Source organism: Tachyglossus aculeatus, chromosome 1, assembly GCF_015852505.1.
Source record: "Tachyglossus aculeatus isolate mTacAcu1 chromosome 1, mTacAcu1.pri, whole genome shotgun sequence".
Taxonomy (NCBI): Eukaryota; Metazoa; Chordata; class Mammalia; order Monotremata; family Tachyglossidae; genus Tachyglossus; species Tachyglossus aculeatus.
Window position 1 is genome coordinate 67,962,259 of NC_052066.1, and position 24,350 is coordinate 67,986,608.

A 24,350-nucleotide genomic window follows, 5' to 3' on the forward strand; every position below is an offset into this window, starting at 1 on the left:
CAGCTCCCAGCCCCGGGTCCCTTCTCCTTCTCCCATCTGAGCTGTAGGGTCTTCTCTTACTGCCTCTCTCTGACACAGTGTCCCGTCACTCAAGTGACAAAAGGTAGCAATCCTCATTTTGTTGCTCTAGACTATAAGCTCGTCGTGGGCAGGGAATGTGTCTACCAACTCTGTTGTGTATCTATTCTATTTATTTTATTTTGTTAGTATGTTTGCTTTTGTTCTCTGTTTCCCCCTTTTAGACTGTGAGCCCACTGTTGGGTAGGGACTGTCTCTATATGTTGCCAACTTGTACTTCCCAAGCACTTAGTACAGTGCTCTGCACACAGTAAGCACTCAATAAATACGATTGATTGATTGATTGGTGTGCTGTACTCTCCCAAGTGCTTAGTAGAGTGCTCTGCACACGGTAAGTGCTCAACACGCTATCCAACCTTGGCTTCACTGATTCCGTCCTCTCCTGGTTCTCCTCTCATCTCTCCGACCGCACATTCTCGGTCTCCTTCACAGGCTCCTCCTCCCCTTCCCATCCCCTCACTGTAGGGATTCCTCAAGGGTCAGTTCTTGGTCCCCTTCTTTTCTCCATCTACACTCACTCCCTCGGTGGACTCATTCGCTTCCACGGCTTCAACTGTCATCTCTACGCGAATGATACCCAAATCTACATCTCCTCCCTGTTATGTCTCCCTCCCTCCAGGCTCATATCTCCTGCCTTCAAGGCCTAGATGTCCGCCCGCCACCTAAAACTCAACATGTCCAAGACAGAGCTCCTCATCTTCCCTCCCAAACCCTGTCCTCTCCCTGACTTTCCCGTCACCGTGGACGGCACCGTCATCCTTCCCTTCTCACAAGCCCGCAACCTTGGTGTCATCCTTGATTCCGCTCTCTCATTCAACCCGCACACCCAATCCGTCACCAAAACCTGCCGGTCTCAACTTCGCAACATCGTCAAGATCCGCCCTTTCCTCTCCATCCAAACCGCTACCCTGCTCGTTCAATCTCTCATCCTATCCCGACTGGATTACTGCATCCGCCTCCTCTCCGATCTCCCATCCTCCTGTCTCTCCCCACTTCAATCCATACTTCACGCCGCTGCCCGGATCGTCTTTGTGCAGAAACGCTCTGGGCATGTTACTCCCCTCCTCAAAAATCTCCAGTGGCTAACACATCAGGCAAAAACTCCTCACCCTGGGCTTCAAGGCTGTCCATCCCCTCGCCCCCTCCTACTTCACCTCCCTTCTCTCCTTCTCCAGCCCAGCCCGCACCCTCCGCTCCTCTGGTGCTAATCTTCTCACTGTGACCCATCTCGCCTGTCCCGCCGTCGACTCCCGGCCCACGTCCTCCTCCTGGCCTGGAATGCCATCCCTCCTCAAATCCGCCAAACAATCCCTCTTCCCCCCCTTCAAAGCTCTACCGAAGGGGCACCTCCTCCAAGAGGCCTTCTCAGACTAACTCCCACTTTCCCTCAGCTCCTCCTCCCTTCCACGTCACCATGACTCGCTCCCCTTGCTTTCCCCCCCTTCTCCCCGCCCCACAGCACTTACATATATCTATAATTCTATTTACATGAATGCTTATTTATTGGGTTTGATGTGTATATACCTATAATTCTATGTATTTATATTGATGCTATTGATGCCTGCTTACTTATTTTGATGTCCTTCTCCTTCCTTCTAGACTGTGAGCCCACTGTTGGGTCGGGACCGTCTCTATATGTTGCCAACTTGTACTTCCCAAGCACTTAGTACAGTGCTCTGCACACAATAAGCGCTCAATAAATACGATTGAATGAATGGACACTACTGCCGAATTGTACTTTCCAAGCGCTTAGCACAGAGTTCTGCACACAGTAAGCGCTCAATACGATTGAATGAATATATACTATTGATTGATGGATGTACATAAATATCTGCGGAGGGGCAGGTGGGGTAGGGGGAGTTTTCAAGTGCTTAGGTGATGCTAAAATGCCGAAGCGACAGTAACGGTGCGGGCGGTGCAGAAACGGAAAGATGGAAATCCGGGAACACTTCCTGGAGGAGACACGATCGCAGAAGGGCTCTGAAGGGGAAACCGGCAGCCGGGGGGATGTGAAATAACCAGCTCTCATTGCATCCTACCTGCAGGCACGGGGCAAGTCTCTTTAATCTAGATTCCTGCCCATTCCTGAGGTTCTACGCTCCGTCACTGGGAAGAGGTGCCAGGGGGCTCTTCCGGACGCCTCGGTAAACCTGTTTGGCCCACGGGCCCTGGGAATCGGGAAAGGAGAGCTGATGGCACCCCTCCCTCGCACCCCAAACCAGCAGCACGAGACTCCTCGCCAGGCCAGCTGGTCCCAAAGAGCCCCCCACCGAACTTTCTGGACACAGCTGTCCCTCGGCCGGCACGCCGGGCTCCTCCGTGGATCGGACAGCCGTCTCCCCATTACCGGACCAGCCCACCTCTCCTTTCCGACGCTTCCCTCGCTCTGGCCGCTCCCTCGGTGGCGTCCGGCTTCTCGATGATCTCCCGCTCCCGACCTCCGCTCGAGGAAATCCCCCTCCCCGCAAACGGTGCCGAGGAAGACGAGTCCCCGCCTCCGTTCCCATTCCCCTCGCCCTTCCATGTGGTTCCTAGGTGTTTATTGTAGAGAAAATAGTTGTAGTTTGCATACATCGGGGAATTAAAGTTGGGTACGAACCAAGGCAGAGTCCAAGGAGTGGGAGAGAGACAGGAACCCCAAGCGGCTCCTTTTGCCCCGCGTGCCAGTACCAGTCAGGGGGATCCTGTCTCGTGTCTCCAATGTTCCTCTCATAAAGCTCAGTGTGCCCAGGGGTCTTGAGCAGGAGGGCTGGGGCTCGGTACCCTTCCCCCCAGGATGCCAGTGCTCCTCCCTCTCGGCTGGGTTGGAGTACCAAGGACGAGCCCGGCTTCCCGAGAGCAGAGCCCAGCTTGGAGGCCGGAGAAGGCCAGAGCTTTTAGGTTGGGGCTTAAAAGCTTCCGGGCGATGGTGGGGAAGAGGAGGGTGCCTTTCCAGCGGACGCTGGGACTCGGCCTCCTCTCCTTCCCTGGGTGGGGAAGGGCAGGGCCAAGGACTGTAGAGAAACAGCAGAGCTAGGGCAGGGGAAGAGTGTAGAAAGTGTAAAAGGGACCAGCCCCTTAAGCTGAGGACAGGGAGAGGGGCCCAGCCCCAGGAGTGGCCATCAGGAGCGAAAGACCGGCCTTGCCCCTGACAGGAGTTTGCCTAGGAGAGGCCTGGGATTGAAGAGAGAGGGAGGGAGGGATGGAGGAGGGAGAGAGAGAAAGAGAGAAGGGAGAGAGGAAGACAGAGACAGAGTGAGAGGGGAAAAAAAGACAGAAAGAGGGAAGAAGGAGAGATGCAGCTCAGAGCAGCAAAGGGAACTGAAGAAAAACAGGAAAGATGAGAGGTGTCAGAAGAGTGCATTCTCTCCAAGGCGAGGGGGGCGGGTGGGTGGGAGGGAGCTGCAGGGGACTCTGCCGAAAGCCACCGAGGGCATCTTCGGGGAGCACGGAGGGGGCCCCAGTGTGGTGGCTGCAGCCGGGGCTCCTGGTCTCCTCCGGGGCCACGCTCCCCGCGCCGGGGGCTCACAGAAAGTCAAAGAGCCCAAAATTCTTGGCTGCTCCAGGCCCAGGGGAGGTTGGGGAGGAAAAGAAAAAGAAAAGAGACATTTAGCCCATGGGGAGAGAGCGAGGAGGCTCACCGGTTAGTGAGGTTAGGGGGATGGCGAGACAACCGGCACACAGGACCGAGTCACGGGGAGGCAGGGTGGGGTGGGGATGGGGGAAGAGGCGGGAGGAGGAAGAGGAAGAGGCGGAGGGGCAGCAAGGAGAAAAGGCTCATAACTCAGCAGGCAGGTGGGCGGGCAGGCCCTGGGCACCTTCGCCCGGCGGCTCTCCGGGGACAGGCTCCGGCAGGAAGCCCGAGGGGTTAGGGGGGACCATCCCGACTCCAGGAAGGGCAGCGGCCTGACGCTTCTTGGGGGCTCTCACCGCTCTGAGGGGGCTGAAGAGGCCAGAGGGGCGCGGAGAGATCCCGGAGCTGAGGCTGCTGGGTCCGGGGGGGCGGGGAGGGCGGCCGCCAACAAGTCGGGGGACCGGGCCGGAGTCCGCCAGGCCCAGAAAACCGGGGCCAGGGCCGCTCCGGGAGAAGTCGGGCTGAGGAGGCCGGAGAGGGGGTCCGGAGGGCGCAGCCAGGGAAGGGTTCGGTCAGAGGGGCAGGCAGAGGGAGGGGAAAAGGGAGGACCACCGCGAAGGCGGAAGAAGTGGACAAGGACGGGGCCGTGGCTGAGTCTCGGGATGCTCAGAGGAGAGGGGGCTGCCTCCACGGGTAGGCCGCGGGTCGGGGAGGAGGACGGGACTCTATTCCGCCCGTCCCCACGAGGATGAGTCGGGGCGAGGAACCTCTAGCCCGGAGAAAGGATGCCGGGCCGGCACGGCCAGCGGGGACGGGGCCCCAGGGCTCCGGCCGGGAGTTGGATCGGAAGAGAGGGAAGGAACGTCGGGGGGAGAGAGGCGGGTTAGGGGTCGGGGCAGCAGCTCCGCGGAAGCACCCTCCCGGGGCCCCCTCCCTCCTCACGAGCGGTTAGCGTTTGCGTTTTAGTTCAGTTTATTTTCCCTCGGTTGAGTTAGGAGACAAAGTCAAAAGAGACACGGAGGGTGGGCCGCGAGCCAACTGGGGGGGCGAGGGGGAGGACGAAGGAGGAGGAGGAGGAGGACGAAGGAAAGGAGGAGGAAGAGGAGGAGGAGGAGGAGGAGGGCCTGCTCACATCACATCCACAAAGAACTCACTGGGGTTTCCCATGGCCATGCGGAAGGACTGTCTGCTGGCGGTCAGTTCTGGGGGCACCGAGGCCAGGTCGCGGCCCGGGGGCGCCCCGGGGGGGCCCGTGGAGGCCGGCGGCGGGGGCGGCATCACCAGGACGGGCGGGCCGTAGAGCGGGGGCAGCCCCGGGGGCCCGTAGGACTGGTGCGTGGGGTGGGCGCGGTGGCTGGGGGCCAGCGAGTGGTGGCTGCGGTGGCTGTGGTGGCTGTGCTCGCTGGGGGGCCCCGAGCGCTCGCCGGGGGGCCCCCGCTCCCGCTCCCGCCTCAGCCCGCCGCGGGTCGTGTGGTCCGACTCGCTGCCGCTGCCGCCCGACTTGGAGTCCCCGGCCTTGGGGTCCTTCTCCTTCCGCCGGTCGCTGCCGCTGCGGTTGGACCCGCTGCTCCGGCTGCCTGCGGGGAGCGCGGCGGGCCCGGCTCAGCCCCCGGGGCCGGGCCCCCGCCTCGCCTCGCCGCGCCTCCCCCCGGCCCCCCGCCGACCGGGGCCGCTCCCTTACCTTCGCTGTGCTGGCTGCCGGCGCTGCCCCCGCCGTAGCTGTACCCCGGCTCGGGGAAGCCCGGGTGCGGGTTGTAGGGGTGCGGGGGCGGCGGGTACTGGTACGGGAAGGCCAGGGGCCACGGGGCGGCCCCCGGGTGGGGCAGGGGGGCCAGCGTGTCCTGGTCCGAGGCGCCGCTGGATCCGTCGTGGTCGTGCAGGGAGAGGTTGGCCATGTCTGTCGGGGCAGAGCAGATAACCGTAACGGTAACCGTGGTGGCGTTTGCCAAGCGCTTCCTGTGTGCCGAGCGCCGGTGGGGGATACCAGGTGATCAGGTTGGCCCCATTCTCCAGATGGGGGAGCTGAGGCCCAGAGAATCAATCGATCGTATTTACTGAGCGCTTACAGTGTGCAGAGCGCTGGACTAAGCGCTTGGGAAGTCCAAGCTGGCAACATAGAGAGACGGTCCCTACCCAACAGCGGGCTCACAGTCTGGAAGAAGTGAAGTGACTCGCCCAACGTCACAAAGAGGAGGAGCCGGGATTAGAACCCACGACCTCTTACTCCCAAGGCCGAGCTCTTGCCACTAGCCCATGCCGCTTCTCTGAAAAATGTGGGCCTGGGCCCACCCCCGGCCTCCTTGGGGCCCACAGCCTTTTATTACTACCGCTACTGCTAATAATAGTATTTGTTGCCAACTTGTACTTCCCAAGCGCTTAGTACAGTGCTCTGCACACAGTAAGCGCTCAATAAATACAACTGATTGATTGATTGTTACGCGCTTACTATGTGCCCGGCCCTGTTCTAAGCACTGGGGTAGATGCAAGATAATTGGGTTGGACACAGTCTTTGTCCCACGTGGGGCTCACGATCTTCATCCCCATTTTATAGATGGGGGAACTGAGGCCCAGAGAACTGAAGTGACTCGCCCAAGGTCACACGGCTAAGTGGTAGAGCCGGGATTAGAATAATACTAATAATAATAATGTCATTTATTAAGCGCTTACTATGTGCAAAGCACTGTTCTAAGCGCTGGAGAGGTTACAAGGTGAACAGGTTGTCCCACGGGGGGCTCACAGTCCTCATCCCCATTTTCCAGATGAGGGAACTGAGGCCCAGAGAAGTGAAGTGACTTGCCCAAAGTCACCCAGCTGACAGTTGGCGGAGCCGGGATTTGAACCCATGACCTCGGACTCCAAAGCCCGGGCTCTTTCCGCTGAGCCACGCTGCTTCTCATTTGACGGATGAGGGAACCGAGGCCCGGAGAATCCCCAGGTTCGAAGGACTGGTCACCGCGGCCGGGGGCGGAGGGGATGGGATAAGCCCCAAGTGACGACCTCTGACTCCCAAGCTCGGGCTCTTTCCACTGAGCCACACCCAGATTATTATTATTATTATTATTATTATTATTATTATTATTATATCATTGTTATTATTATTATTAGATTGGGTCCAAGCCAGGAGCCACACAGCCCCACCCAACTTCAGGAACCCTCTTCTTATGACCTTGGACAAGTCACTTCACTTCTCTGGGCCTCAGTCACCTCACCTGTAAAATGGGGATGAAGACTGTGAGCCCCATGTGGGACAGGGACTGTGTCCAACCCGATTTGTTTATACCACCCCAGCGCTTAGTACGGCGCCTGACACGCCGTCAGCACTTAACAAATACCATAATTATTATTATTGTTACTATGATCCGGATTCTTGCTTCCGGAAGCTTCCTTTCCTGAAGGCTCAGAGGGGCCCACCGTGAATCCTGGGCACAAGGACAGGGGCCACAGGGTAAAGTAGGGGGAAAAAAAATAATAATAATGATGGCATTTGTTAAGCGCTTACTATGTGCAGAGCACCGTTCTAAGTGCTGGGGGGGATGCAAGGTGATCAAGTTGTCCCACGTGGGACTCACAGTCTTAATCCCCATTTTACAGATGAGGTAGCTGAGGCTCAGAAAAGTTAAGCGACCTGCCTAAGGTCACACAGCAGACATGTGGCAGAGTCGGGATTCGAACCCATAATAATAATAATAATAATAATAATAATAATGATGGCATTTGTTAAGCACTTACTACGTGCAAAGCACTGTTCTAAGCGCTGGGAAGGTTACAAGGTGATCAGGTTGTCCCACAGGGGACTCACAGTCTTAATCCCCATTTTACAGATGAGGTAGCTGAGGCTCAGAGAAGTTAAGCGACCTGCCTAAGGTCACACAGCAGACATGCGGCGGAGTCGGGATTCGAACCCATGACCTGACTCCAAAGCCCGGGCTCTTTCCACTGAGCCACGCTAAAAAAATGAGAGCCAAACACACCTGGAGATGGAGGAGAGGGAGGGGCTTCTTTTCAGGCGCAATATTTCCCAAACCCATCCCTTCCTTTCCTTGATGATGATGGTATTGACATCTGTCTGGTATTGACACCTACTTGTTTTGTTTTGTTGTCTGTCTCCTTCTTCTAGACTGTGAGCCCGCTGTTGGGTAGGGACTGTCTCTATATGTTGCCAACTTCTACTTCCCAAGCGCTTAGTACAGTGCTCTGCACACAGTAAGCACTCGATAAATACGACTGAATGAATGAATGAATGGTATTTGTGAAGCGCTTACTACGTGCCAAGCACTGTTCTAAGTGCTGAATTCCAGTCACCCCACTGGTTCGGGAGACTGCCTTATCTCAGCCTCTTCACTAGCAGCGTGGCTCAGTGGAAAGAGCCCGGGCTTTGTAGTCAGAGGTCATGGGTTCAAATCCTGGCTCCGCCAATTGTCAGCTGTGTGACTTTGGGCAAGACACTTCACTTCTCTGGGCCTCAGTTACCTCCACTGTAAAATGGGGATTAAGATTGTGAGCCCCCCATAACCTTCCCAGTGCTTAGAACAGTGCTTTGCATATAGTAAGCACTTAAATACCATCATTATTATTTCCCCCTCGTCCTCCTCTCCATCCCCCACATCTTACCTCCTTCCCTTCCCCACAGCACCTGTATATATGTATAGATGTTTGTACAAATTTATTACTCTATTTATTTATTTATCTTACGTGTACATATCTATTCTATTTATTTTATTTTGTTAGTATGTTTGGTTTTGCTCTCTGTCTCCCCCTTTTAGACTGTGAGCCCACTGTTGGGTAGGGACCGTCTCTATGTGTTGCCGACTTGTACTTCCCAAGCGCTTAGTACAGTGCTCTGCACACAGTAAGCGCTCAATAAATACGATTGATTGATTGATTGATTGATTCTCTGGGCCTCAGTTACCTCCTCTGTAAAATGAGGATTAAGATTGTGAGCCCCCCGTGGGACAAACTGATCACCTTGTAACCTCCCCAGTGCTTAGAACAGTGCTTTGCACATAGTAAGTGCTTAATAAATGCCATCATCATCATTATTATTATTCACTAGGGACCGTCTCTATATGTTGCCAACTTGTACTTCCCAAGCGCTTAGTACAGTGCTCTGCACACAGTAAGCGCTCAATAAATACGATTGATTGATTGATTGATTGATTCTCTGGGCCTCAGTTACCTCCTCTGTAAAATGAGGATTAAGATTGTGAGCCCCCCGTGGGACAAACTGATCACCTTGTAACCTCCCCAGTGCTTAGAACAGTGCTTTGCACATAGTAAGTGCTTAATAAATGCCATCATCATCATTATTATTATTCACTAGGGACCGTCTCTATATGTTGCCAACTTGTACTTCCCAAGCGCTTAGTACAGTGCTCTGCACACAGTAAGCGCTCAATAAATACGATTGATTGATTGATTGATCACCCTACCTCTAGTCCCCGCCCCCTCCGGTCCACACTTAATACTAAACACTGAGGTAGGTACTGCTACACTGGATGCAGTCCCCATCCTGCCTGAGACTCACAGTCTATGTAGGGGGGAGAACAGGTACTGAGTCTCCATTTTACGGCTGAGGAAACTGAGGCACGGGGAAACCCAGTGACCTGCTCGAGGTAAGAGGCGGAGCAGGAATTAGGACCCAGGGTCTCCGGTTCTCAGGCCCGGGGTCTTTCCACTAGGCCATGCTGCTTCTCAAGTAATCTAGGTCTTTCCCAAGTAATCTCTCATCTCCCCTACCGATACTCACATCATATCAATCAATCAATCAATCAATCGTATTTATTGAGCACTTACTGTGTGCAGAGCACTGTACTAAGCGCTTGGGAAGTACAAGTTGGCAACATATCCCCTAACTGCCACTTCAGGCCTTCCACGGAACATGGCTCAGTGGAAAGAGCCCGGGCTTTGGAGTCAGAGGTCATGGGTTCGAATCCTGCTCCGCCGCATGTCAGCTGTGTGATCTCGGTCAGGTCACTTCACTTCTCTGGGCCTCAGTTCCCTCATCTGGAAAATGGGGATTAAGACTGTGAGCCCCACGTGGGACAACCTGATCACCCTGTATCCTCCCCAGCGCTTAGAACAGTGCTTTGCACATAGGAAGCGCTTAACAAATGCCAATTATTATTATTATAAACACAAGTTTCCCCAATCCTTGCAGTCCTTATAAATGTATATTATAGACTCTGTGAACCCCATGTGGGACAGTGACTGTGTTCAACCCAATTTGCTTGTACCACCCCAGTGCTTAATACAGTGCCTGACACATAGCGCTTAGCAAATACCATGATCATCATTACTATTATTACTATTATCCTGATTCTTGCTCCCAGAAGCCTTCTTTCCTTGCCCCTAAACGGATAATAATTACGGCATTTGTTAATCGTGCATTATGTTTCAAATTCCTGTTCTAAGAGCCGAGATAGATACAAGTTAATAGGGTTGGACTCAGTCCCTGTCCCACATGGAGAATTTAATCCCCATTTTACAGATGGGGTAACTGAGGCACAGAGAGAAATTAAGTGACTTTCCCAAGGTCACACAGAGGACAAAGTGAAGCCCTACTGAGAGCTCACCACCTCCATGAGGCCTTCCCAGACTGAGCCCCCTCCTTCCTCTCCCCATCCCCCCCCCCGCCTTACCTCCTTCCCCTCCCCACAGCACCTGTATATATGTATAGATGTTTGTACGGATTTATTACTCTATTTATTTATTTATTTTATTTGTACATATTTATTTTATTTTGTTAATATGTCTTGCTTTGCTATCCGTCTTCCCCTTCTAGACTGTGAGCCCGCTGTTGGGTAAGGACCATCTCTATATGCTGCCGACTTGTACTTCCCAAGCGCTTAGTACAGTGCTCTGCACACAGTAAGCCCTCAATAAATACAATTGAATGAATGAATGAATTTATTTATTTTATTTGTGCATTTTATTCTATTTATTTTATTTTGTTAACATGTCTTGTTTTGCTGTCTGTCTCCCCCTTCTAGAATGTGAGCCCGCTGTTGGGTAGGGACCGTCTCTATATGATGCCGACTTGTACTTCCCAAGCGCTTAGTTCAGTGCTCTGCACACAGTAAGCGCTCAATAAATACAATTGAATGAATGAAAGACAAAGTGAAAGGGCCAGAACTGGAGCCTTATCTTTAGTGTCTCTCTCTCCTGCGGGCTATGAGCGCCTCAAAGGCATGGATCACGCCATCTCGCTTTTCGTAGCCCTGCTGAGAGCTCACCTCCTCCAGGAGGCCTTCCCAGACTGAGCCCCTTCCTTCCTCTCCCCCTCGTCCCCCTCTCCATCCCCTCCATGTTACCTCCTTCCCTTCCCCACAGCACCTGTATATATGTATATATGTTTGTACATATTTATTACTCTATTTATTTTACTTGTACATATCTATTCTATTTATTTTATTTTGTTAGTATGTTTGGTTTTGTTGTCCGTCTCCCCCTTTTAGACTGCGAGCCCGCTGTTGGGTAGGGACTGTCTCTATATGTTGCTAACTTGTACTTCCCAAGCGCTTAGTACAGTGATCTGCACATAGTAAGCGCTCAATAAATCCGATTGATGATGATGACGATGATGTATGCTCCCAAGGGCTTAGCTGAGTGCTTTGCACAGAGTAGGCGCCGAATAAAGGCTCCTGACTGATTGGAAAACTGCGATTCACCAGGGCCCAAACAGAAGTTGTGTCTGGCACCCAAAAAGGCCCAGAACTCCGGTTTCCCCTCCCTGCTTCGCTTTGGACAGGCCATCGGGAGAGGCAGCATGGCACAGCCTGGGACTCAGAAGGTAACGAGTTCTAATCCCAGCCCCATCACCTGTCTACTGCCTGCCCTTGGCAAGTCACTTCCCTTTTCCATGCCTCAGTTTCCTGTAAAACGGGGATCGCGACCGTGAGCCGCACACGGGACAGGGACCGTGTCCAACTCGATCTGCCTCCGGTCACCCAAGAGCTTAGTACAAGGCCTAGCACGTAGCAAAGCACCTGTATATATGTACGTACATATTTATTACTCTATTTTACTTGTCCATACTTACTATTCTATTGATTTTATTTTGTTAATATGTTTTGTTTTGTTGTCTGTCTCCCCTTCCTAGACTGTGAGCCCGCTGTTGGGGAGGGACCGTCTCTCTATGTTGCCAATTTGTACTTCCTAAGTGCTTAGTACTGTGCTCTGCACACAGTAAGCGCTCAAGTACATATTCATTACTCTATTTATTTATTTATTTTACTTGTACATATCTATCCTATTTATTTTATTTTGTTAGTATGTTTGGTTTTGTTCTCTGTCTCCCCCTTTTAGACTGTGAGCCCACTGTTGGGTAGGGGCTGTCTCTATATGTTGCCAATTTGTACTTCCCAAGCGCTTAGTACAGTGCTCTGCACATAGTAAGCGCTCAATAAATACGATTGATGATGATGATAATAAATAGAGGCGAAATCTCTTTGGGTCCGAGGGCCAGGCGGCCACGCAATCTGCCAACGGGGGAACCGAAACAGGGCCAACCCTCTCATCCGTACTATATATACAGGTGCCGTGGGGAGGGGAAGGAGGGGGCTCAGTTTGGGAAGGCCTTTCATCATCATCATCATCATCATCATCATCATCATCATCAGCAATCGTATTTATTGAGCGCTTACTATGTGCAGAGCACTGTACTAAGCGCTTGGGAAGTACAAATTGGCCACATATAGAGACAGTCCCTACCCAACAGTGGGCTCGCAGTCTAAAAGGGGGAGACAGAGAACAAAACCAAACATACTAACAAAATAAAATAAATAGGATAGATATGTACAAGTAAAATAAATAGAGTAATAAATATGTACAAACATATATACATATATACAGGCGCTGTGGGGAAGGGAAGGAGGTAAGATGGAGGTAAGAGCATCATCATCAATCGTATTTATTGAGCGCTTACTTTGTGCAGAGCACTGTACTAAGCGCTTGGGAAGTACAATCAAATCAGAATTTCCTAATCACGTATGCTACACGCCGGGTAATCGGCACCTCAGGGGACTGGAAAAGGGGCCAAAGTGCTCCAGGTTTGTACTCCAGTGGCCCTATCACTCAAACGGCGGGACGCGCTCCGGCCCCAGGGGTGCACCCATTATTACTGCACGAAGTAGTAGGGAGGGACCACGGGCTTGGTTCCTGAGTCTTCTCCCTCTCATCCAGGAGTTTTTCAATTCCAAGCACCGGGAGATGCCGGTTAAATGTGGCTGGGTGGTCCAGCGGAGCGCGCCGGCCTTTCCCTGTTCCCTCCGGGGGACTTTTAATAATAATAATAATAATGATGGCATTTATTAGGCGCTTACTATGTGCACAGCACTGTTCTAAGCGCTGGGGGGACACAAGGTGATCAAGTTGTCCCACGTGGGGCTCACAGTCTGAATCCCCATTTTACAGATGAGGTAACTGAGGCGCAGAGAAGTTAAGCGACTTGCCCGAGGTCACACGGCAGACATGTGGTGGAGTCAGGGTGGAGTCGGCTTTTAGACTGTGAGCCCACTGTTGGGCAGGGACCGTCTCTATATGTTGCCAACTTGGACTTCCCAAGCGCTTAGCACAGTGCTCTGCACACAGGAAGCGCTCAATAAATACGATTGATTGATTGATTGATTGACTGTCTGAGCCCAATATGCTGTGAGAGTCCAGAGGGTACGACCTTGAGTGTGAGTCACATCCACCCCCCGAGCCCCAATCGAGGCGGCTGCTTTCTAGACTGTGAGCCCGCTGTTGGGTAGGGACCGTCTCTCTATGTTGCCAACTTGGACTTCCCAAGCGCTTAGTCCAGTGCTCTGCACCCACTAAGCGCTCAAATAAATACGACTGAATGAATGAATCTGGCTCCAAAAGATGGGGCAGACTAACCACTGCTGCCCTGAAGACGGCGGAGCTCTTTCTCCTTCCCTCCCTTGAGAAATTCCCGTTAACCGTGGTTCTGCTGGCTCAGTGGCAAGAGCCCGGGCTTTGGAGTCAGAGGTCATGGGTTCGAATCCCAACTCCGCCACATGTCTGCTGTGTGATCTTGGGTGAGTCACTTCACTTCTCTGGGCCTCAAGTGACCTCATCTGTAAAATGGGGATGAAGACTGTGAGCCCCACGTGGGACAACCTGATCACCCTGTATCCTCTCCAGTGCTTAGAACAGTGCTTTGCACATAGTAAGCGCTTAACAAATGCCAATTATTATTATTATTATTATCATTATTATTAATATTATTATTATTATTATTGGTCTCCTGGTTCTCTTCCTGCTCCTTCTCATCCCCCTCGCTTTCATAGCGTGCGGAGGGGTGGTCGGCCTCACAGTTCTGCGCCGAGTTCTCTATCCTTGCTCTCCGCTCACTCTCTGGGAGAGATCCCCTGCAGCGTGGCTCAGTGGAAAGAGCCCGGGCTTTGGAGTCAGAGGGCATGGGTTCAAATCCTAGCTCTGCCAACTGTCAGCTGGGTGACTTCGGCCACTTCACTTCTCTGTGCCTCAGTGACCTCATCTGTGAAATGGGGATTAAAGCTGTGAGCCCCCCCGGGACAACTTGATCATCATCAGTCGTATTTATTGAGCGCTTACTGTGTGCAGAGCACTGGACTAAGCGCTTGGGAAGTACAAATTGGCAACATATAGAGACGGTCCCTGCCCAACAGTGGGCTCACAGTCTAAAAGGGGGAGACAGAGAACAAAACCAAACATACTAACAAAATAAAATAAATAGAATAGATATGTACAAAATAGAATAGATATGTACAACCTGATCACCTTATAACCTCCCCAGCGCTTAGAACAGCGCTTTGCACATAGTAAGCGCTTAACAAATACCATTATTATTGTTATTATTGTTATTCATTCATTCAATCGTATTTATTGAGCGCTTACTGTGTGCAGAGCACTGTACTAAGCGCTTGGGAAGTACAAGTTGGCAACATCTAGAGACAGTCCCTACCCAACAGCGGGCTCCTGCTCAGAGACTGGGCTCGTTGTGGGCGGGGAACGTGTCTGCCGCCTCTGGGAGTCAGAAGGACCTGGGTTCTAATCCCGGCACGGCCGTTTGTCTCTCTGACTTTTACTTCCCACACTGTCACTGTCAATCCTCTACAATATTTCATAGCTCCTCCTGCTTCTCTCCACCCTCTGGCCACCACCCTGGTTCAAACCGTCACCGCCTTCTGCTGGATGGCTTTTTTTTTCTTTGATAATAATAATAATAATAATAATAATAATGGCATTTATTAAGCGCTTACTATGTGCAAAGCACTGTTCTAAGCGCTGGGGAGGTTACAAGGTGATCAGAAGCAGAAGGTGATCAGAAGCAGCGTGGCTCAGTGGTAAGAGCAGGGACTTTGGAGTCAGGTCACGGGTTCAAATCCCGGCTCTGCCACTTGTCAGCTGTGTGACATTGGGCAAGTCACTTACCTTCTCTGTGCCTCAGTTCCCTCATCTGTAAAATGGGGATTAAGACTGTGAGCCCCCCGTGGGACAACCTGATCACCTTGTATCTACCCCAGCGCTTAGAGCAGTGCTTTGCACATAGTAAGCGCTTAATAAATGCCATTATTATTATTATTACTATTATTATTATTATCAGGTTGTCCCACGTGGGGCTCACAGTCTTCATCCCCATTTTACAGATGAGGGAACCGAGGCCCAGAGAAATGAAGTGACTTGCCCAAAGTCACACAGCTGACAACTGGCGGAGCCGGGATTTGAACCCAGGACCTCTGACGCCAAAGCCCGGGCTCTTTCCACCGAGCTACGCTGCCTCTCCATTGAATCTTTGATGGGATTTGGTAAATGAATTATGGATATGTACATAATTACTGGAGGGTTGAGGGTGGGGCGAATATAATAATAATGGCATTTGTTAAACGCTTACTACGTGCCAGGCACTGTTCTAAGTGCTGGGAAAGATACGAGATAATTGGGTTGGGCACGGTCCCTGTCCCACACGGGGCTCACGGTTTCAACTCCCATTTTCCAGATGAGGTAACTGAGGCACAGAGAAGTTAGGCTGCCTCAACTGGGAGATGGGGATTAAGACTGTGTGCCCAACGTGGGTCAACCTGATTACCCTGTGTATATTCCAGTGCTTAGAACAGTGCTTGGCACATAGTAAGCACTTAACGAATACCGTTATTACCCTCAGCCCTCCAGTAATTCTGTACATATCCCTAATTCATTTATATTCATTCAATCGTATTTATTGAGCGCTTAAAGTGTGCAGAACACTGTACTAAGCGCTTGGGAAGTACAAATTGGCAACATATAGAGACGGTCCCTACCCAACAGTGGGCTCACAGTCTAGAAGGGGGGAGATAATAATAATAATGGTATTTGTTATCCCTTTAAACTGTAAGCTCATTTGTGTTGTACTCTCCCAAGCACATACTACAGTGCTCTGTACACAGTAAGTGCTCAATAAATAATGACGGCATTTGTTAAGCGCTTACTATGAGCAAAGCACTGTTCTAAGCGCTGGGGGGGATACAATGTGATCATGTTGTCCCACGTGGGGCTCACAGTCTTAATCCCCATTTTTACAGATGAGGTAACTGAGGCTCAGAGAATAATAATAATAATAATAATAATAATAATAATAATAATGTTGGCATTTATTAAACGCTTACTATGTGCAAAGCACTGTTCTAAGCGCTGCGGGGATACAAGGTGAATCAGGTTGTCCCATGTGGGGCTCACAGTCTTAATCCCCATTTTCCAGATGAGGTAACTGAGGCTCTGAGAAGTTAAGCGACTTGCCCAAGGTCACACAGCGGGCATGTGGTGGAGCCAGGATTCGAACCCATGACCTCTGACTCCAAAGCCCGGGCTCTTTCCACCGAGCCATGCTGCTTCTCAAATAAATGTCACTGATGTGTACATAAGTGCTTGTGTGGGTGGAGTGAGCGCTTAAGGGGTGGGACTCAGTGGATGGGTAAGGCCGCAGGGAGGGAAAAATAAGGTGGAAGGATGAGAGGTTAGTCCGGGAATGATGATGATGATGATGATGGCATTTGTTAAGCGCTTACCATGTGCAAAGCACTGTTCTAAGCGCTGGGGGGGATACAGGGTGATCAGATTGTCCCTTGGGGGGCTCAGAATCTTAATCCCCCTTTTACAGATGAGGGGACTGAGGCTCCGAGAAGTTAAGTGACTTGCCCAAGGTCACACAGCAGACGTGTGGCAGAGCTGGGATTCGAACCCATGACCTCTGACTCCAAAGCCCACGCTCTTTTCCACTGAGCCACGCTGCTTCTCAAGGGAAGGTGTCGGGAGGAGATGGGAGGCGGTAGGGTTTTGAAGATGGGGTGGTGTCATCTATAGGAGGCCTTTCCAGACTGAGCCCCCTCCTTCCTCTCCCCCGCCTTACCTCCTTCCCCTCCCCACAGCACCTGTATATATGTTTGTACATATTTATTACTCTATTTTACTTGTACAGATTTACTATTCTATTTATTTTATTTTGTTAATATGTTTTGTTTTGTTGTCTGTCTCCCCCTTCTAGATTGTGAGCCCGCTGTTGGGTAGGGACCGTCTCTAGATGTTGCCGACTTGGACTTCCCAAGCGCTTAGTACAGTGCTCTGCACACAGTAAGCGCTCAATAAATACGACAATGAATGAATGAATCTAGAGCTATAATTCTATTTGTTCTGACGATTTTGACACCTGTCTACATGTTGCGTTTTGTTGTCCGTCTCCCCCTTCTAGACTGTGAGCCCGCTGTTGGGTAGAGACTGTCTCTAGATGTTGCCAACTTGGACTTCCCAAGCGCTTAGTACAGTGCTCTGCACACAGTAAGCGCTCAATAAATACGATTGAATGAATGAATGAATCTATAGCTATAAGTCTATTTGTTCTGACGATTTTGACACCTGTCTACATGTTGCGTTTTGTTGTCCGTCTCCCCCTTCTAGACTGTGAGCCCGCTGTTGGGTAGGGACTGTCTCTATATGTTGCCGACTTGGACTTCCCAAGCGCTTAGTACAGTGCTCTGCACACAGTAAGCGCTCAATAAATACAATTGAACGAATGAATGAAGGTCACAAAACTGGGTGAGTCAGGATTAGAACCCAGATCCTCCGTCTCTCAGGCCTAGTCACTTTTCCATAGGCCACGCTGCTTCTCGATGCCTCTGTTTTTTACTGGTCTCTACCTCCAGATGCTTCCTCCTACAGTCTCTTCTACAAACCTGATGTCGCTCAGAAAGAACCAACCCCTTCCCATCAATCAGTCGTATTTACTGAGCGCTTACTGCGCAGAGCACTGTATTAAGCGCGTGGGAGAGCACAATACAACAGAGCTGGCAGACGTGACCCCTGCCCACAAGAAGCTTTCGAGTCACCTGTTTCCCTCCGCATTAAACCCAAACTCCTAACCATTTGGATTTCATTCATTCAATCGCATTTATTGAGCGCTTACTGTGGATTTATGGCTCTCCGCCTGCTGTTCCCTTCACGCTTTTCAGCTCTCATTATTTTTAATTACATTTGCTATGTGCAAAATAGGCAACGATTACAAGGAGCGGTTGTACGTCACTAACTCTTAAAGGGAATCGTTTATAGACTTCTCAATCGATCAATCAATGGCATTTATTAAACGCCTGCTGTTTGCAGGGTGCTGTACTAAGCGCTCGGGAGAGAAAACGGTAAAGTCACGATTCTTGCCCGCAACGGGCTTACGGTCTAAAGATGCTATTCCTAATTCAAAAGTCTCACACTTTTCAATGCTGGTTTGCCCCCTGCTCGCTTCTATTTGCTCCCCAAAACTAATTTCTTTTGTTGTGGTTGTTGTTTCACTTTTCTTTTAAATGGGGATTGTTAAGCCCTTACTGTATTCCAAGCACGGGGGTAGATACAAAGTAATCAGGTCAGACAGAGTCCCTGTCATTCATTCATTCATTCAATCATATTTATTGAGCGCTTACTGTGTGCAGAGCACTGTACTAAGCGCTGGGGAAGTACAAGTTGTCTGCCACTTGTCTGCGATGTGACCCTGGGCAAGTCACCTGTCTTCTCAGCACCTCGGTTCCCTCATTGGCAAAATGAGGATTCAGTGTCTTGTCTCCTTCCTACTTAGACTGTTAATCAATCAATCAATCGTATTTATTGAGCGCTTATTGTGTGCGGAGCACTGTACTAAGCGCTTGGGAAGTCCAAGTTGGCAACATCTAGAGACAGTCCCTACCCAACACTGGGCTCACAGTCTAAAAGGGGGGAGACAGAGAACAAAACCAAACATACTAATGAAATAAAATAAATAGAATAGATAGGTACAAGTAAAATAGAGTAATAAATATGTACAAACATATATACAGGTGCTGTGGGAAACACGTACACACACACAAACACACACACAGCTGGGGTGCATGGTCCCAAGTCACTGCACTTCTCTGGGCCTCAGTGACCTCATCTGTAAAATGGGGATGAAGACTGTGAGCACCCCCTGAGGGACAACCTGGTCACCTTGTAACCTCCCCAGCGCTTAGAACAGTGCTCGGCACATAGTAAGCGCTTAATAAATGCTATCATTATTATTATTATTACAGTCCTTTGTGGGATTATCCTGTGTCCGCCCCAGAGCTTAACATAGTGCTTGGCATATAAGCGCTTAGTACAGTGCTCTGCACACAGTAAGCGCTCAATAAATACGATTGATTGATACAGTAATAATAATATAATTGTAGTTGTCAGTGCCAGGCGCTGTACTGGGCACTGGGGGAGACAAGCAAATCAGGTTGGACACAGTCCTACATGGGGTTCACCGTCTAAGAGGAAGGGAGGCCTGGTATGGAATCCCCGTTTTTACAGTTGGGGAAACTGAGGCACAGAGAAGTGAAGTGACTCGTCGAAGGGCACACATCATTATTTATTTATTTATTTTATTTGTACCTATCTATTCTATTTATTTTATTTTGTTAGTATGTTTGGTTTTGTTCTCTGTCTCCCCCTTTTAGACTGTGAGCCCACTGTTGGGTAGGGACCGTCTCTGTATGTTGCCAATTTGTACTTCCCAAGCGCTTAGTACAGTGCTCTGCACATAGTAAGCGCTCAATAAATACGATTGATTGATTGATTGATTGATCAGGTCTTCTGACCCCCAAGGCCTGTGCTCTTTCCACTAAACCTCACTATTTTCTCTAGGTTCTAGCAGTTCCCCTCTCACAACTCACCTTGGTCTGACCCACTGTTTCCAATCCATCAATCAATGGTCACTTACTATGCACAGAGCACTGTACTAAGCGCTTGGTACCAGATCTGCCACCACCTGGAACTCCCTTCTCAAATTTACCAAATCACACTCCCTTAACCCCATCTCCTTCAAATCGCCCCTAAAAAAGCTACCCCTCCACGAAGCGCGAAGCATTCCGCCTACCCCGATGGCTCCATCCCTTCTTGTTCCCGTCATCCTGGTCCCGACGGCCACCCTCCACACCTGGGGGGCTATCAATCAATCAATCAATCCTATTTATTGAGCGCTTACTGTGTGCAGAGCACTGGACTAAGCGCTTGGGAAGTCCAAGTTGGCAACATATAGAGACGGTCCCTGCCCAACAGTGAGCTCACAGTCTAGAAGGGGGAGACTGACAACAAAACAAAGCATATTAACAAAATACAATAAATAGAATAAATATGTACAAGTAAAATAAATAGAGTGGGGCTCACGGTCTTAATCCTCATTGTACAGATGAGAAGCAGCGTGGCTCAGTGGAAAGAGCCCGGGCTTTGGAGTCAGAGGTCGTGGGTTCAAATCCCGGCTCCGCTAATTGTCAGCCGTGTGACTTTGGGCAGGTCACTTCACTTCTCTGGGCCTCAGTTACCTCATTTGTAAAATGGGGTTTAAGACTGTGAGCCCCCCCATGGAACAACCTGATCACCTTTTCTTCTAGACTGTGAGCCCGCTGTTGGGTAGGGACCGTCTCTCTATGTTGCCAATTTGTACTTTCCAAGCGCTTAGTCCAGTGCTCTGCACACAGTAAGTGCTCAATAAATACGATTGAATGAATGAGGTAACTGAGGCACAGAGAAGTGAAACGACTTGCCCAAGGCCACACAGCAGACCCGTGGCGGAGTCAGAATTAGAACCCAGGTCCTCGGCCTTGCAGGCCTCTGCTCTTTCCGCTAGACCACGCTGCTTCTTCCTTTTACTTCTTTTGGATGTTCCTCCCTTCAAAGCCCTACTGAGAGCTCACCTCCTCCAGGAGGCCTTCCCACACTGAGCCCCCTTTTTCCTCTCCTCCTCCCCATCCCCCCTGCCCTCGACCTCGACTCCTCGACCCCCTCCAGTCTGGCTTCCGTCCCCTTCATTCCACGGAAACTGCCCTCTCAAAGGTCACCAATGACCTCCTGCTTGCCAAATCCAACGGCTCCTACTCGGTCCTAATCCTCCTCGACCTCTCAGCTGCCTTTGACACTGTGGACCACCCCCTTCTCCTCAACACGTTATCTGACCTTGGCTTCACAGACTCCATCCTCTCCTGGTTCTCCTCTTATCTCTCCGGTCGTTCTTTCTCAGTCTCTTTTGCAGGCTCCTCCTCCCCCTCCCATCCCCTCGCTGTGGGGGTTCCCCAAGGTTCAGTGCTTGGTCCCCTTCTGTTCTCAATCTACACTCACTCCCTTGGTGACCTCATTCGCTCCCACGGCTTCAACTATCATCTCTACGCTGATGACACCCAGATCTCCATCTCCGCCCCTGCTCTCTCCCCCTCCCTCCGGGCTCGCATCTCCTCCTGCCTTCAGGACATCTCCATCTGGATGTCCGCCCGCCACCTAAAGCTCAACATGTCGAAGACTGAGCTCCTTGTCTTCCCTCCCAAACCTTGTCCTCTCCCTGACTTTCCCATCTCTGTTGACGGCACTACCATCCTTCCCGTCTCACAAGCCCGCAACCTTGGTGTCATCCTCGACTCCGCTCTCTCATTCACCCCTCACATCCAAGCCGTCACCAAAACCTGCCGGTCTCAGCTCCGCAACATTGCCAAGATCCGCCCTTTCCTCTCCATCCCAACCGCTCCCCTGCTCATTCAAGCTCTCACCCTATCCCGTCTGGACTACTGCACCAGCCTTCTCTCTGATCTCCCATCCTCGTGTCTCTCTCCACTTCAATCCATACTTCATGCTGCTGCCCGGATTATCTTTGTCCAGAAACGCTCTGGACATATTACTCCCCTCCTCAAAAACCTCCAATGGCTACTGATCAATCTGCGCATCAGGCAGAAACTCCTCACCCTGGGCTTCCAGGCTGTCCATCACCTCGCCCCCCTCCTACCTCACCTCCCTTCTCTCCTTCTACTGCCCAGCCCGCACCCTCCGCTCCTCCACCACTAATCTCCTCACTCTGCCTCGTTCTCGCCTGTCCCGCCGTCGACCCCCGGCCCACGTCCTCCCCCTGGCCTGGGATGCCCTCCCTCTGCCCATCCTCATCAAGCTAGCTCTCTTCCTCCCTTCAAGGCCCTGCTGAGTGCTCACCTCCTCCAGGAGGCCTTCCCAGACTGAGCCCCTTCTTTCCTCTCCCTCTCGTCCCCGTCCCCACCCCCCCCGTCTTACCTCCTTCCCTTCCCCACAGCACCTGTATATATGTATATATGGTTGTACATATTTATTACTCTATTTATTTATTTATTTATTTATTTTACTTGTACATTTCTATCCTACTTATTTTATTTTGTTGGTATGTTTGGTTCTGTTCTCTGTCTCCCCCTTTTAGACTGTGAGCCCACTGTTGGGTAGGGACTGTCTCTATGTGATGCCAATTTGTACTTCCCAAGCGCTTAGTACAGTGCTCTGCATATAGTAAGCGCTCAATAAATACGATTGATTGATTGATTGATTGCCCTACCTCCTTCCCCTCCCCACAGCACCTGTATATATGTTTGTCCAGATTTATTACTCTATTTATTTTACTTTTGTACAGATTTACAATTCTATTTATTTTGTTAATGATGTGCATCTAGCTTTAATTCTATTTGTTCTGACGATTTTGATACCCGTCCCCATGTTTTGTTTTGTTGTCCGTCTCTCCCTTCTAGACTGTGAGCCCGTTGTTGGGTCGGGACCGTCTCTAGATGTTGCCGGACTTGTACTTCCCAAGCGCTTAGTCCAGTGCTCTGCACACAGTAAGCGCTCAATAAATACCATTGAATGAATGAATGAATGAGCGCCCACTTTGGGGAGGTGCACTGTACTAACCGCTTGGGAAATACAAAATGAAGATGGAACCCATTCACTACCCATACAGAGAGCTTACAACCCTTACTGGGGGAGATAAAATTATTTACAGAAATAGTAAAAAAAAATTAAAAATAAGCGTGGCGTAGTGGATAGAGCCCAGGTCTGGGTGCCAGAAGGTCCTGGATTCTAATCCTGCCTCCACCACTTGTCTGCTGTGTGACCTTGGGCAAGTCACTTTACTTCTCTGGGCCTCAGTTCCCTCAGCTGTAAAATGGGGATTAAGACTGTGAGGCCCACGTCTGATCACCTTGTATCTATTCCAGCACTTAGAACGGTGCTTGGCACATAGTAAGTGCTTAACAAATACTATTATTATTATTATTATTAATTAACTGAGAGTACAACATCCCCTCCCCTGCATACTGAGAATGAGTTCATAAGGGGTAGAGTTGGTTCATCACTTTAGAAAACATAAGATACTAGGAAATTAACTGGGGGAAGACTTGTGGAGGGGATAGGATTTTAGGAGGGCTTTGGATGCAGGAGAGCTTTTGTTTTTCTTGTTTTTATCGTATTTACGTTCTTACTCTTTCACCTGTTGTGCCTGCTTGCCTCCTCCATTAGACAGGAAGCTCCCTGAGGGCAGGGATTGTGTTTTTTACTTTTTAAAAAATGTTACTTGTTAAGCGCTTCCTGTGTGCCAGGAACTGTATTAAGTGCTGGGGTAATAATAATAATAATAATAATAATAATAATAATAACAACAACATTTATTAAGCACTTACCATGTGCAAAGCCCTGTTCTAAGCGCGGGGGAATTTACAAGGTGATCAGGTTGTCCCACGGGGGGCTCACAGTCTTAATCCCCATTTTACAGAGCAGGTAACTGAGGCCCAGAGAAGTGAAGTGACTTGCCCAAAGTCACACAGCTGACAAGTGGCAGAGCCGGGATTTGAACCGATGACCTCTGACTTCAATGTCCCAGATGGGGCTCACGGTCTTAATCCCCATTGTACAGATCAGAGAAGCAGCGTGGCTCAGTGGAAAGAGCCCGGGCTTTGGAGGCGGAGGTCGTGGGTTCAAATCCCGGCTCCGCCACTTGTCAGCTCTGGGCAAGTCACTTCACTTCTCTGGGCCTCAGTTCCCTCACCTGGAAAATGGGGATGAAGATTGTGAGCCCCCCGTGGGACAACCTGATCACCTTGGAACCTCCCCGGTGCTTTGCACATAGCAAGCACTTAATAAATGCCATCATCATCATTATTATTATTATTACAGATGAGGTAACTGAGGCACAGAGGAGGGGAAACGACTTGCCCAAGGCCACACAGCAGACCCGTGGCGGAGTCAGAATTAGAACCCAGGTCCTCGGCCTCGCAGGCCTCTGCTTTTTCCGCTAGACCACGCTGCTTCTTCCTTTTACTTCTTTTGGATGTTCCTGATGGGTTAGTTCAGAGCACCGCACCCACTAGGCACTCAGTAAATACGGCTGCCTCTGTCCTGCCAAACACCAGCGGGGTTTAACCTGGGATTTCTGCTCCCAAAAGGCCAATCT

At 50.6% G+C, this 24,350-nt stretch overlaps 1 protein-coding gene across 2 annotated transcripts in view; it reads right to left on the bottom strand.

Annotated features, from left to right (window-relative positions):
• Positions 1 to 3,458: 3,458 nt before the first annotated feature.
• Positions 3,459 to 24,350, bottom strand: part of DVL3 (dishevelled segment polarity protein 3) — a 71,375-nt gene continuing 50,483 nt past the window's right edge. For both annotated transcript variants that reach the window (XM_038743236.1, XM_038743235.1), the window contains exons 14-16: positions 5,313 to 5,528; positions 4,786 to 5,208; positions 3,459 to 3,614 (exon numbers count right to left, since the gene is read on the bottom strand). In XM_038743236.1, coding sequence (XP_038599164.1) covers positions 3,583 to 3,614; positions 4,786 to 5,208; positions 5,313 to 5,528 — 671 coding nt within the window. In that variant the 3' untranslated portion in view covers positions 3,459 to 3,582. The remainder of the gene's footprint in view (positions 3,615 to 4,785; positions 5,209 to 5,312; positions 5,529 to 24,350) is intronic.